General features: G+C 42.7%; 2 protein-coding genes and 1 long non-coding RNA gene across 3 annotated transcripts in view; 1 reads left to right on the top strand and 2 right to left on the bottom strand.

Annotated features, from left to right (window-relative positions):
• Window positions 1-35: 35 nt before the first annotated feature.
• Window positions 36-5,957, bottom strand: BCL10 (BCL10 immune signaling adaptor). The gene is made up of 3 exons (XM_086901541.1): window positions 5,782-5,957; window positions 3,426-3,714; window positions 36-2,374 (listed from the first exon to the last, which is right to left on the bottom strand). Exons 1-3 carry the CDS (start codon window positions 5,863-5,865, stop codon window positions 2,007-2,009), a joined length of 741 nt encoding a protein of 246 aa, XP_086757667.1. The 5' UTR covers window positions 5,866-5,957; the 3' UTR covers window positions 36-2,006.
• Window positions 5,958-6,053: 96 nt separating this feature from the next.
• Window positions 6,054-7,762, top strand: LOC111932842 (uncharacterized). Its single transcript, XR_002866386.2, has 2 exons — window positions 6,054-6,549; window positions 6,642-7,762. It is a non-coding gene; the product is annotated as an uncharacterized LOC111932842 (long non-coding RNA).
• Window positions 7,763-9,577: 1,815 nt separating this feature from the next.
• The window catches only part of DDAH1 (dimethylarginine dimethylaminohydrolase 1), a 57,974-nt gene continuing 52,163 nt past the window's right edge, over window positions 9,578-15,388 (bottom strand). The window contains exons 5-6 of the mRNA XM_086901540.1: window positions 14,390-14,533; window positions 9,578-14,152 (exon numbers count right to left, since the gene is read on the bottom strand). Coding sequence (XP_086757666.1) covers window positions 14,036-14,152; window positions 14,390-14,533 — 261 coding nt within the window. The 3' untranslated portion in view covers window positions 9,578-14,035. The remainder of the gene's footprint in view (window positions 14,153-14,389; window positions 14,534-15,388) is intronic.

Raw genomic sequence — 15,388 nt, 5'->3', positions numbered from 1 at the left:
GTGCATCTTACAAATGAGAAGCAGGCAGAAAAACAGGCAATTATACAAAAGAATTTATTTCAAAAGTTGTGATAAAAATAAGTTTTAAAAATGCACATTATAAACAATTGGTATGATAATACATTCATTTGAGGTCTCAGGTTCATTGGGAGTGGTCCCTGCAGAGCTGGCTCCCTGCAGGCTGCACACTGCGGGCAGGATGGGGAGCAGCGAGGCAGCCTCCACCCTGAGCTGATGCATTTTCTCTGTTAAAGCCAACCCTGCTCACTCTCTTCTCTTTACAAGAACCCAGGAAGGGACTCCAACCTAAGCACAGCTCTTCATGTGGTTACAGTGGGCATTCACACAAATGACTTTTTAGACGTCCCAAGTATGTGCAGCTACAAATTAAGTTAATGGAAGACAGGGAGTTTATCTTATCCTTAATCTCATGTTAAAGAGAAAAGTGTGGCTTGCATATTTAGGCACTTTATTTCCAGAGTGCCATCAAACTGAAGCAGTTTCACTGAAAAACATTTTCACTGTCTGGACAGTCTATGATTGTGGATGTAGAGAAGAAAAACAAAGATTTTTACAAACACATTTTTCTCACATGTAAGATGTTCATATACTCAGGATGGAGTGTAGTTGAACATTTCATTTTATTTTGATCTACTTCCAAATCCAGAATAATAATGAAAAACAATTTATAGAGACTATACTGAGGTCCTGCAGGTGGCCTGTCTCCACAAGAGGAGAACAGTTTAGTAATATTACCCGTGTGTGCACTGGAACAGCATTACATGGCTATAACACAGTATGAGAGCCAAAATAATTTAGGGCCCTAAATACAAACCCACCCTTTGATATACTGAAAACATCCCATCACTTTGAAGTGTACTGCTGCAGAACACAACTGTACACATGTCAAATTAAGAATCCACCAGGTCATTTTGAAATGATAATAGGCACCTGCACAAAAGGTAGGCTACAATTCGAGTATGAGAGGAAATCAGGATGTTACATGGTGGCAAGAAATGAGAACCTTCCCATGTTGAAACAGTTTAAAATGCATTTGACTCCAAACAATTTGAAATGTAAACCTGTCTGTCTGCTTTGAAGAGGAGGTATCTGAAGTGCTCTGTTTCCAAGAGTCCTTCAGGTAGGGATACTTCCTTGTCACACAACTTCTCCTCCACTTCCCAAGGGGGACAAAGCATACAAGCTTTGTTCCTTAATAGCATCCTACAATAATGTTTTCTTACAGCCCTCATGATGCCACTAGAGCAGTCTACATTCCTTTTCCAGTACTAAAGAGAATTTATATTTAAAGTGCATCTCAAATCAGGAATCTTTAACTAATATACAAGAAGAATATGCCAAGGCCTGCAGAAGCGTATTTGCGATACTGATGCCTTTTGATTTATCAGTAGGACAGAGTTCACACAAGGAGAAGACTCTTTGCTAATAAGCATGGATTTGGCCAGATTTGTGAGGTTTTTTGCAAATGGAGCAGCACACACATACATGGAGAGCAGAATTTATCCCAGTGAGAAACATTTAACTTAAATGAGTTTAAGCTTTTTGGTAAGTAAGCTTAAGCTTTTAGTTCAAATTTTTTTCCCATACTCAGTACTTTTCCTAACCATCTTTCCCAGTTCACCATCACAGAAACGTGAAGAAAACAGGAAAAGCTGATTTGTTAGTTTCTGTAGAAAGAAAAACCCCATTTGTTCTGTCATTCCAGCTAAACTATCTACAACTAAATGTGAAATCTTTTACACATTGGTTTAAAAATCAAGCATTCGCTGGTGTAATGCCACAATATTTTGAAAAAAGCTCCCTAAAGAATAAAACAAACAAAAAAAGTCAAGCAGCTCCAGCATCATACAATTACAAAATTAAACCAGAAATTGCATAGATTATTTCCTCTAATTTTTCTAACAGTTTGAAAACATTTTTAGCCTTTATGAGATATCACACAAAGTTTCAGTACCATTCAGATGAACAGATGAAAGTCACTGTGTTCATTGTGGCTGAACAGAACGTGACCTTAAAGGCAAAAAGCAATTGTCACTTGAACTAGTACATGGCTCTTGCTGGTCTGACTCGAGCTCTGGGGGCAGTGGGGGTGCACCAGGGTCTCCAGGCCCTGGGAGGGTGGCTGAGAAAACGCTGCACTGTGAATTTCCCATCTCTGCAATTGGTAAATTCATTGAATGAAGAGAGACAGCAGACACAAATGCAGCAGTGCTATAATCTTCCTCTGGGTGATGTATCTGGGTAGATTCCTTGTCTTTTGTTTTATCAAAGAAATTTGATTCATCAGAAAATGATCTAGAAAGATTATTTGTTCCTCCATACAGTGAGGTCATACAGGTGCTGCAGCTTAGACCTAAGACAAAAAAAACAGATACTGGATTTAGTTACAATATGGGCATGTCTTAAAACTCTGGTTTAATATCAGCAAGACTGTCAAAGATCAATTGTCTGTATTTTTAACAGAATAACCCTTCATCTCACCTGTGACATCCAGAATTCCTGACAAACTAAAGAACAAACATGTAAGTTATCTAGGCTGATGTGAATGGTTTCTCTGCACTTAGTACCAGACAGTACTTGACAAAGATGCACCGTAACTTAAAGTTCTGTTTAGAAAGTCACTTTAGCCCTTTGGCCCAACTTTTTTTTTATTTTTCTCACTGTCTTCTTCAAACTTTTAAGAGCTTCACTTGATGATTCTGCTCCAAAGTAGACAGCATTTGAAGGCTATTTTACCTGAAGCCAGAGAAAACCTCAGGCCCTTCATCTCTACGGTTAAAACATATTTCTTTCTTTCTTTATTTGCCTTTTGATGAGCATGGAAGGGGAAGTAACACTTTTGGTGTAGAAAGCCTATACTTTCTTCCTCTGCCTTAAAATATAATCACACATAGTCACTTCGAGGTTTGGGTGTCAACAAAACCTCTAAGGCTGTATGAAAAAACACACACATGTATTTACAGTGTCTCCTTTTAAGCTGTGGCATTGAAGGCATACAGGGGAACTCCCTTCAAGCTGCATTTGCTAGCACATCTTCTGCTGAGGCACAAAGTTTAACTAAACCAGAGCATCCTGCCACTGCAGCAAATAGCTTCAAGAGAAATGCAGGATGGAAGATAACCACCTACTTTTGAAAAGCAAAAATGAAATGTGAAGACAGATTTATCCATCATAACAACACAATAGGGTTTTTCTAGCAACTTGTTACTTATGATGGATGTGTTCAGATAGTAAAAAGCCAGGATACATGCATTAGGATACATGCATGTTCTCAAACACAAACTGGTGATATTTCCAAACATGTTGTTCCAAATACCAGAGGAAGACTTTAGCTTTGAATTTTAATTTTGCATACCCTCAAAATAAAACTTACATCTTACACAACATTATTTAAAAATGGTTACCTTTAAGAGCTTCGAGCTTTTCATTTTTGACTTTCAACACTACATCAGTTATCTTTTGTAACAGGAAGTTTTGTGTTCTTTCTCGTCTGATAGATTCAATCAAAGTATCTAGTCCTTTTGGATTTTCTGCTAAGTAATCCAGTAACTTCCCAGTTTTTTTCCTACTGGAAGATCGAGCAGAAATTTCTTCTGTGTCCTCCCTAGTGAGTATTTTCTTAGAACGTAGGTAATCAAAGTGTCTCTCGGCTATGATTTTGTCACACAGGTAAGGACGCATCCTTTCTAAAGCCTGAAAAATAAAACAAACTAGTATTAATCAACATTTCAAATTATTCAGAAGCCTGTCCTTGGAATCCATGTGATTTTGATACAGGTTAGCAAATTAATTTTTAAGGCTGCCATTGTGTTACTTAGTTGAGATTTTTCTTGGTGAAAAAAAAAATTTAAAAAACTGTTACCTAATTATTGCTTTCTTGACTCTTCTTAACTCTTTGACTGAACTCAGGAGTTCCAATGCTTGTTAAGAAATAAGGTGACTACTTATAGAAAATGTGATTACATAAGGTCTGAGGTTAGCATATTTCAAAACAGTCAAGTCAAAATGAAATTATATCAAACAGCACCTGCTCACTTTGTCTACAGATAGACCTATTTTCACTGATCGCCACATTTCCATACTGATTGTATCCTTGAGGCACAACTCCAAAATACTGCAGTTACTGATGTTTTCTGTACATTGAGCAAAAGCAGTCTCAGAGCAACAGCATGTATGCGCTCACAGTTCAAAGGGTTTGTAAATAAATCCCACCATTGACAAGTTAAACAAATTACTGACATCCAAAATACACAAATAGAGATGCACTTTCATCCATAAATGTAAATACTCTCAACAACATTAGTGGCTGTGTTTTGTCTTTTGCAACCCTACCCCATTGTATGAGTAATTTTATATGGCTCACCCTCATGCTTCTCAGCTCTCAACTGCAAGACTCCAACCTTTGTAACTCCTCCTCAACACGAGCCTGCCCAGACCAAGATGCCCTTGGCAGTTTTAGCTTCCTGAGGTGTGCTCTCCCCTATCACACACAGCACCCTGGCTCGCAGAGATCCCATCAAAGGTACCTGAACAGCCCTGAGAGGGCTGAGTGAATTTACACTGAACCAGCATGTTGGAGCCACAACATTTAAAATCTGAGTGCATAAGCCCTAAAGTCAGATTTATAGGACTGCATTTTGATGGTAAAATGAATGTTGTTTCTACCTAAGGTTTCCATCCTTTCTCCTCCGACTACTATGGGAGGACCTCTAAGATTAAGGGCTGAAGTGCCAATCATGCACTTCTGAGAGGCAACCTTGGGTTCAGTCACTGACCCAGACTAACATATTTGTCATGCTATACCTGTATTGTCTGACTCAAGTAGTTTTTACTCTTTTTTGGTGTAACTACCCAATGCCACCTATTGCAGTATTAGCCTGTCATTCCACAGAAACAAGTACTAGCTTGAAAAACATGTCTCATAGAATTATGACAAAGCATTTAAAGGAAATCACATAAGCATAAAGCTAGAAAGAAACAAAAACCAAACTTGAAGGAGCCTTCACTGCACTTTAAAAGAACATAGAAAAACACCAATGAGTCAAACATAAGACACTGTAAATTACAAACAGAACCATGGATAGGCAATAAATAAACAATAAACTGTGATTTTCCTTTTTTTTTTTTTTTTTTTAAACAAGCAATCACATGTTGAAGTTGGTTAGCACATTGCTTCCCAATCTCACAATGAGATAAATTAATCCAGAATGAATCAGGATGAAGTCTTCCCTCAGATTCCAGACATCAGTGAGTAAGTATAGGGGAAAACCCAGGAAAATATAGAACAATAAGCCTCAATAAAAAAAAAATCTAAGTACACTTAACGAATAAATCCACGCTTTCTAAGAAAGAACTTTATTGTCACCGCACACAATTCAGCCAAGCCCTGGGTACCGCGTTTCTCGTCCCGTCCGCCTCCTGCTGCGCCTCAGCGGGAGAGCCGAGCCCTCACAGCTCTGCCCTTGGAACGCAGCCCCCGCAGGGCGAGCGGCCGCCAGAGCACAGCACGGCCGGGGCTCGGCCCGAGCACCGGGCCCCGGGACAAGTGCTCGCGAGTCACGATCAGCCTCACACCGGCGGGACCCCGGAGGGCACAGCCGTGCCCGAAATTCCCCGCCGCCTTCCCGGAGGTGCCTCCGGGCCGGTGCCGTCCTCCCGCCCGCTCCCACAGCGCTTCCGCTCCCCCGCCCGCGCACGGGCCCAACTCGCCGCTCTGCACCCGGGCCGGGCACTCAGCCCCCGGCCCCGCCCGCCACTTACATCCTTCTTCACCTCCGCCATCTCGTCCTCCGTCAGCGGCCGCCCCACGCCCCCCGAGCTCGACCACGACCCCGGGCCCTCCATGGCGGAACCCCCGCGGCGCCGCAGGGGAAACCCGCGCGGGGCGGCGCTTCCGCCCGGGCTCCGCCCCCGACGCCTCAGCCAATGGGCGCTCATGGTCTGAGCTACGCTCCGCCCCCAGGCTGCTCCGCCAATGGGCGCTCAGGACGGGCGCTCCGCCCCGCCCCCGGGGCGCTTGAGGCCGCTGTGGCCGCACGGGCTGGGGCAGGAGGGGCTCACCCGCCGCGGGAGCGCCGGGATGCCGGCCGGGGGCTCTGCTCGCCGGGGGGCTCTGCTCGCCGGGGGGCTCTGCTCGCCGGGGGCTCTGCTCGCCGGGGATGTAGGGCAGCCCATCCGCTAAGGGGTTGAGCGTGGGAGCGGTGTCGGGGCCCGCAGCTCCCGGCGCGTCGTGCCGGCGGCTTAGGGCGCGGGGCAGCGCGGGGCCCGCAGCGTTTGGGAAGCGGCGGAGTTGCAGCCCCTCGCTGCACGGGGCTGTGCCCCAAGGCAGCAGCAGGGGGAGCCGCCTCCCCGGGGAAAGGGGCCCTGGAACTGCCGTAATCCGTGTTCCTTCTCGCAGCTGACACGGGGGGAACTCGGGCTGTTCATGCGCTCCTAAAAGCTTTCGTTTCAGCAGATAAACACGAACATAAAGTAGAAGAGATCAACACTAAGATTTGCTGCCAGTAAGGAAAACCGGCCAGTTTTATGGTAGCTTTACAGTTTTGTTAAGTTTTTGCTTGACATGCTTTGTTAATGCAATAGTACTTAAAATACTAAATGTGACAATACCTATTTTACAGTGCTAGCAGTCCCAGCTTTAAAATAAACACGAAGATCCTGCCCAGAACACTTGAACAATAAAGGACTAGGCACCTGGTGACAGGAGAGATTTCTGAAGAACTGGGTGTTAAAATAAGGGCCAATCCCCAAGCTGGTTGTCAGGGGACACCCAGCCAGCTCCGTTCCCTGCCCCACTGCAGAGGTCACCTCTGCTCAGTGAAAGCTCTTTCAGACCCACCCTCGCCACGCAGCCCTGACTGCTGCTCATTTGGGGTCACACCTTTGCTCAAAGCCCAGGACCTCCTTTGTGTTATTCCTGCCTCAAGAAGCCTTTCTTTTCTGTAGTGCATTAGAATTTCTCAAAGCTGTGTATCTCTGCAAAGTAAACTATTTATCTTCTATTTTCCTGCTCAGAGGGCTGCAGGGCAGACCATTTTTTTCCAAGTTCAAGTGCCTGTGTTGATTCTCCCTAATCTGTGCTATGCCTCCAAAATACGTGGAAAACTTTCAGCTTCTCTGATGCTTCCCAGAGAACTGATTGTGGCACTTCTGAAACAGAGCCAGGCATCTTCCCAACCCCTGACTCCCACCCTTGTTTATTAAATCACATGCCTTTCAGTTCTTCCTCTTCAAGGTGAATTATATTGTGGACTTTGCTGGCTCCATACAACACTGCTGATAAAAACATCTGTCATGCATTCTGGATTTAGAATATTTGTTAATAACCTTGCTCAGCAAGAGGTGCAGTTCAAAGCCATGTGATGTCTGGAGGGTTAGGCTGCTGATTCCCGAGCCGTGTAGGAGACAAACTGGAAAGATTTAACTTCAGCGGTCAGGAAGAGAGCATGTGGTTAGAGAATACAAGAACAGAATCTGTTTTAGCAGACTTAATGCCAAAACACCCTACCAGGATTTAATGGTCCAGGCAGCAGGAAGAAGGCTACTCTCTGCATGAAACTCATTTCAGGAGACTAACAGCCACTTGATACTCAGAAGTGAGCCTCAATGTAGAGTGAGTTAGGCATCATTTCCTTCAAGGCATCTGGGAAGATTTTGGACATTGCATTGTTTTATGAATATGTACATATGTATTGTCTATCTAACATAAATTTGCTAAATAAAATTTGAAAACTGTTTACAATCCAGAGGTTTTTACAAAATTCCCTGTGAAGGCAAAGAAAATGTAACACTCATAGTTTCCAGGAGGTCAGTCAGCTTTTCGGAGCTGTGACTGGCTTCAGGTTTTTTTCCCCTTCTGTCCTCATTGATCAAGCCCTCTCCAGGCAGTAGGTCCTTACTGCTGAGCAGGGGCCTCTCCCTGGAAGTTTCATTTGCTCTCATCCCATTCTCCTCCTGATCCTTGCTCAGGGATCTGGGTCCTCAGGACAAGCCCCTTCTGGAGCTGGCAGGACAGCCCAGCCTCTGTGAGAGCTGTGGGACTCTACACCACAGTTCCTTAGGGAGGAGGAAGAAGAAAGCTGCCAGGCAGAGAGAAGGGAAGGAGTTAGGTTTAGCTACAGATTGAGGGCCCTTTCCAAACTCAACAGATACCAGCAGAAATCAATGGCATGTTTCAGCTACTAAGTCACAGCAATAAACCTACAGGTAATGAATTTTTGGGGGTGCAGTTGTTGACAGCATCAGAATGTCTGGGCTTTAGGATGCAGGAGACGGAGACCAATGTTTTTTAAGCAGTATGTACTTAGAGTGGGGACTGAATCTGTACATTCAACTGTAAAGTCTCTACTTGATGAAGTAATATCCTACAGCTAAGTTATGCTCAGAACACTCCTTGTTAAATTACCATGACTTTGTTTTTTTCAGGTTTGATAGTCTATGAGAAACTTCTTAATGTGGCAAGTGGGTGTGGCTTGTCTATATTCTCTAATTTTTAATCATTGCCATTTAGAAACAAATTCAAGTAAATTGGTACCAACTCTCTCCTGTAGACATGGGTACCATGTAAATGAACTAGTTTAAAATATAAATTGCATCACAACAAATGTATTCACATTAGGCAAGCACTGAATTAAATACATTAGTATAAAAATCCAACTTTTAGCTGGTGTTGAAAAATCAGTATAAAGGCTGTATTTAGATCCTTTGTCGCTACTTCTCTGGCAAGGAGAATAATAGATTATGGTTTGCTTAAAGTCCTATTATACTAGCAAAATACAGTTTGAAAGTGATCTAATTATTTTGCCACAGCTTATTAATGAATTCCTACTCTGTTAAATTATCTTGGGTTTCTTAAAAAGCTAAAAGAACTTGGAACAACTGACTCCTGGACTGCCAGGAGATGGCACTGATGGCCCACGAGCCCTCACACACACATGCATGGAGCCTGGAGTAACTGCACTGTCTCCCCAGCTCTTGAATCCTGATATTGCAGCCTGCTGGCATTAGAGCCCAAGGGTGCAAGCAGAGAGTAGCCCCACGTGCACTATTTGTAACACACACCAGGAAGGCTTTAGACATAAAACATGCAGTTATCTGTCATGTTACCCCAAAGCAATGTCTGGAGTGCAGTCACCTCTCCTGAGACTGTGGGGAGAAAAGACACAAGAGCTTTGTGAATAATTTTACCATAACGGGAATGCCATAAACCTTTGTAGTTTCACCTTTTGTAAGTTACAGTAAATTCAGGAACTACAGAGAAACATACTCTACTATGTTAATATCTGTTCTGTTACCTTGGGCAGCAATAAAATTAATCATGACCACTCACAGGCAGTATCTCCTCTCTACACGTTATTCTTAGATGTAGAGTCTGAAATTATAATTTGTTTTTAAGGAGTCAAGATTTCCCCTAACAGAATTAAAGGTTTCAGTGCTAGAGTCTACAATTGGCTTTACTTCTAGATATGTAATAAGCTTGGAAATAAAAAGACAGCATGAAACAATATTAAGTACATATACTTTCAGTTCCAAAACAAGAAGAACAAACTACACAGGGCACGGTACAACCGACACTTTATTCCTTTGTGATGGAGATATATAGTATTGAAACTGCAAGAGTCACCCAAAAAAAAAAAAAATTAAAAAAATCAAAGTGCAAACCTCTATTAGAACTGATTATGGAATGTACTGATGTTTTTGGCACAAAAAGTGGGGAAATATATACTGCAACAAGATTTTAAGTTTAATGAATGTAACGCTTCCGTGCTCAGTAGTCACATTTGTGCACTGCAGAACAATACAATGTAAAACAGTGACTAACACGATTCACATACAACTCTATACAATTTACATCACACATCCAGTTAAAACTTCTCTGAAAATACATGAGGTCCACTGATACTTTGTTCACAACCACTTAACAAATACCATTCTTTAAGCAGGCTTATCTTTTCAGCTTCCTTATTGATAAAAGCAAAAATAGACAATCTTAAATAGTAAGTTATTTTCCTCCAATGGTTCCATGTGGATGTTGATGTTTTCTATTAATTTGTCTCTGACTTCACTGATTAAACATACATGAAGCTGAACAAAATCAAAAGCTCATTGCTTCCATATTTTCCAATTTGCTGTGAACAAACAGCATTCTGTATACTGTCTTTTTGTTTTCAAACCTGGACATAGTGGTGCCTATGAGCTCTATTCCTATCACATGGAAATCACCAAAAAAAATCAGAGCATAGCTTCACAAAGTGGCATGTATTGAAAACTGACTATTAACATGGTAAACACAAAAATACATAAATGGAAGAATTCAAGTTTGTTTCATAAGGTACAGTATGCATTCACATTTTCATTACAGAGAGAGAGACACTGTATTCACATCCTGTTGAAGAAAGAAACCCACATATCACAGATCTCCCTAAACTCTTAGCAAAGATAATATCCATGAAATATCTATAATGCACATTCTGTCTCTTTCATTTCAACTGAGCTAAACTGATTGCTGAAAGGAAAAATCATTTGATGAATAATTCAAGCCACATTGCTGAGCTATTACCACAAGAACTTCTGTATGGGTCTGCTCTGTCATACAGCCTGACAGTTGTTATCAAGAGTTTTATGTGGGCAATTATCAGTGGCTCAGTGTCTCATCTCCTTTTTTGGTTTGAGATTTGATTTTATTATTTATATTAATCAAGAATGATGATTTATATCAGGCATCTGAGAAATGTTCTGGTGACAAAATGCACCGGACATGCATTAGATGCACATGTGTCACTGCAGAAATGTCCTCACAAATGAATTGTTTGGGCAACAGAAAAATAAACAGCAAACAGCAAGAACAAGAAACATTTGGCATGATTTTAGTTCTTAGTACCACACTGCAAATACATAAACTGAAGTGCTCATAATATTTTTCTCTCTAATGCCAGAATAAAGATTAGCAGGAGAAGCTGTGAGGTGAAGGTGATCCCACTAACCAGCTTAGGTAACTTTTGGCAGCAGACTAAGATGTAATTTTGAGCATCTATGTTAAGAGGCTGTGATTCCTACGGAGGCCAAGAGAGAGAGAGAGCAGGTGTGGTTTTAAAGCACCTAAATTTTGTGCCAGAAGTTAGACAGTTTGAATACAACAATTGAAGGAATTCAGGTCCCTCAGCCACTCCCTTGCCTTCTGTACACCAAAGTGCAGCCCTGAAGCCAAGGAAAACTAAATGGCAAGAGATGAAAACCCAACCTCTCTGTCTATATACAGCTGTTTCTCAGCTCTGAAATCCCGACTCATCCTCTCCTTCCCCTAGGGAGCCAGGGGATTTCATTGTCACCCATTCTAAGGCTTTCAAGGACACAAGGTAACAGCAGTGTCATCGGAAATGGTTCTCTTTTTTCTGGAGAAATCTTAAAAAGAGGAGTCACCCAGGAGGCCAGTTACTCTCTGGATCTACAGCTCCTGCTGTCATCCTTTCAGCTCAAAGAAAGTTGCTCAGACTCAAAGCAGACCCTCTCAGTTTTTCCTCTCTCCTGGCACCTACTCAAAGAGGGAGTGAGTTTAGGACAGTCCATCATGGCTTGGGATACTGTGAACAGTGAAGAAGGAGAAGTGAAGAAAAAGACTCAAGAAAGAACTGAGACAACAGAAGTCAAAAGTTACTTGGGATTAAGAGAGAAAAGAGCTTTATCATGCCTTGATGAGCAAACTAGAAATGAGAGTCTAAGGAGACAGGTGACAGGTGAAGGAGGGTGGAAGAAGCCAAAAACCAACACTATAGAAATATTTAACAATAAATAAAATAGAAGTCCTACAACCTAACTCTCCCAGTGTAGCTGGATGCTCTGGCTCCCTAGCAAGAGGAGGGAAGAGGACTGAAGGACATGGATGGGGGCCAGGCCCCAGGAGGTACACAGACAAGTTGGGATGGGAGGACTGTTTCAGCTTTGACAGCTCCCACGGCTGCACAGGTTTTTAACAGAGTACAGCTTGCCTTTAGGAGCTTACAGCTCAATACTGCAGGGCAACTTTTGAGCACAAAATCTCTGTTTAATGTCAAGTTATTTTGAAATGCGTGATACTTTATCAAATATTTAAAAAGCACCAAGGGAAGGCAGAAAAAGATTCCCCACTGCAACATTTACATCTTTAGAGCCTGATCACCTGGCTCAGGTTTAAATAATGATGCATAGGAATGGAAGAGACAAAGGGGAAACATTAGGATAACCCTTTGGGACAGAAGAGTCATAAACAGAAAAACCCCGCACTTGCTATTTGGCTGGCTGAAGAAGTTCCTTTGGGACGCATTCTTTTCACATACAATACATTTGCTCATCACTGCTCTCTTCTCCACGATACCTCGTGCCATCACAACAAACAGTGCACCCATGAAGCATCAGGGGTACTCTGGTAGCTGCCAGGAGGTTTTCCTCTCATTTCTGCTGAGATGCAGTGTGAAATATGCCAGAGAGAACCTACGGGTATGAGTACTTGTGTTTCCTCCCTTATGACTGCACAAAACAGCACACAGGTTTCCAAAGGATATCCTGGTGGGCATTTGGTTAATACTGTTTGCTTTCCTGCAGACCACATTGCCCAAGCCCCCTCACTCACTTCCTACTGTACCTCAGCAACATGCCACAAGTGATTCAGGAGAGGTGGAGGAAATGTCTAGGAAGCTGATAACATGTTCAGACTATTTGTCAGTCTCTGGAGAGTTCCCACTACTGCCTCTGTTTAGGAATTGCTCCCATCCTTAGTTTACAAATGATTTAACAAGAAGCATGTGAATACAATTGGTGTGTGCTTCACTTTGCAGTAGGGGAAAAAACCCAAAACTATGACTCAGTGGGTAAACATGTTGAGGAATTTGCTACAAAAATTATATTTGCCTTAACTGAATACCACAGTGAATATTCATGCCACTAAAAAAATATAAGATGGTTATTGTTCCAAGGAAAACTGTCCCAAGGGCAGATAAAGAAAAAATGACAATCTTCCAGGAAAAAATAGCTTCCCTTATTCATGGGCATAATCCAGGAATAGCTGTCCTTCAACTCCTCCTATCACCCTTTTCTTTTGAATTTTGCTAGTAAGTGGCCTCCAAAAGAACAGAAAACAGAAAGGAGAAAAAAAGATTAAGATGTAGACAAAGAGATTTAACTCCCCCATCCTTGAGATTTCTTTTGCATCTCTGTATTTGTGAATTTTTGTGGTCCAGAGGCTTCCTAAGATCTGGCCTTTTTAAAAACTCCACTCCCATTCTCACCACATTGAAAGTCATGGTCTTAGCAGGAGACTTGGACCTGAATTTGCAGGAGACAACTTGTGTGGCTGCACTACTCTCTTCTTCTGTCATTCAACTTTCCCAGGCAGTCATTGAACACTCCCATCAGAAGAAGCTTTTCCAAAGCTGGTACCTGATGTCTGAAACGGATTCCAGCCACAACTCTGCCCAGCAGCAGCACTGTGATGTGGCCAGGGCAGTGAGCCTAATCCACTGCCTACTGTTCCAGCTAGTGTATGGAAAGCTTCCCTACTACAAAAGGTACTTGGTTCATGAACCCACTGAGTTTTCCTCAGTCCCCCTAATACTTTACACCATTGAAAGTAGAAGACTGAGGAAGGAAAAAAACACGTAGAGCAAGGGAGCAAGAGAAGACAGAAGGGAACAGTGTAAAGACAACAGAGGTGCTTGAAAGATTGAGAATTAGCTGGGTTTCATAAAATTTTCACACAGATATGTTAAATCACTAAAGCTAAGGGTTAGCCATTATAATTGTCTTCCGCTAGCCCATGGGACTAACTTTCTTCGGAGTTATGTGCTCCCAACAAACCCTACATCCATCTTAAATACCATCTGCAAGGACATAATAAAAATTCACAATGCAAAAAATTTGTAAACAAGGGTTAGTAGCACAGTGGTACAGTAGATTGTCAATAAAAACAATAAAAGTGTGGATACAGATTCGTCTACCTTGTGTGTAACATTATTGCCAGTTACAAGGGAGGGACTCTGTAAACTCATAATTCTGAAGCTTTGTTAATAAGCACAGAGCAACAGGTGAGTGACCCATCTACTTTCTCCAGTTCTGTGTTGGCTATTGGGATCAGCATGTGGTCCTTCAGCTTTTCAAATACCTGTTCAGGAAAGAAAATGTAAGGGAAAATCATTACACTGTGCATCTTTGTTTTCCCTTTTCTCTAAGTATTTACAGGACGAACAGACACGGATTTGTCAGCAGGGGCCATCCCATCCCTGTTAACCAGCAGGAACATTCCCCGTGCACGTGGCCTGCTGGCTCTGGGACTCCCACACATCCCACTGCAGCAAGGGAGCTGCTGGAGGCCTCGCTGGCAGCCCGGAGCAGCTCTCACCTTGGCGCTCTCCGGGTACTCCTCGGGGGCTCGGTGCAGCAGGACGTGCCCTTTGCTGGGAATGTTTAAGTAGATGCAGTTTGCTGCGGCATCGTCAGGCACTGTCAGCTTGTCGTAGCGGTGGTCGCTCATCTGTTGCATGGTCTGCCAGGAGACAAAGTGCAGCTATTCAGATCAAACACATTAGCAGTCCCGAAGTAATGCGAGAACAGAATCCTCAGAAATAGCTAATTGTGATTGCCAAGGCAGTCAAGGGCCATTTTGCTACGCAGCAAGTACAGATAGCTCCTTTTATCTCTGCCTTTATGGAAGAATCTACTGAACCTAATGGAAAGGAGCAGTAGAAAACGTTGTTGCAATGGTTCTTGCAAGCAGCAGGATTAAGCATCCTCTGTGGGGTCTTTTCCTCAAGGATTGCGCACTGAGTACGCAAAACTGCTCCTGATAGACTGAGACTATAGGCGCTCAGCACCTATAAAAAAAGCAACCATTGTTCAATATTTATATAATGAGTATGAATTAAACCAAACAGGACAGGAATGGCTCCTAGCTTGGATATCAGCCCAATCTTAATTCTTTTCAAGGACCTCCGTTCTGCCCTGCAAGCAGTTACTCTTTCACTAAGCACCTGTGCTGGGGAGCGAGCAGGCACGTCTGCGCTAATCCTCGTTCCCAAGGGGACAACACAATACCCGCCTTGCAACACAAGAGCTGCTGGGTTTCAGAGGTTTGGGTTATAAATATCAGGCTCATACACAAATGTAGACCCTGGCTGGCTGAAATTTCAGAGACAGAGACTCTCAGGACACAACAAGCATGCAATGCCATGTTTTGGATCATATCTGTTTTAGTAAGGATGGGAAAAGCCTGAAGACAAGATGCCTGACTCCCAGTTGTAGCATTCCAGCTTTACATCAGCTTCAGCCTCACAGAGACCAAGAATAATGCAGAACTGAACAAGGCTCAAAGTCCAAAACTTTGGTCCCACTGAAAACCTAA

This window comes from Cyanistes caeruleus, chromosome 9, assembly GCF_971803275.1.
Source record: "Cyanistes caeruleus chromosome 9, bCyaCae1.hap1.1, whole genome shotgun sequence".
NCBI classification, from domain to species: Eukaryota; Metazoa; Chordata; class Aves; order Passeriformes; family Paridae; genus Cyanistes; species Cyanistes caeruleus.
This window is presented reverse-complemented; position numbering and strand designations above follow the sequence as displayed.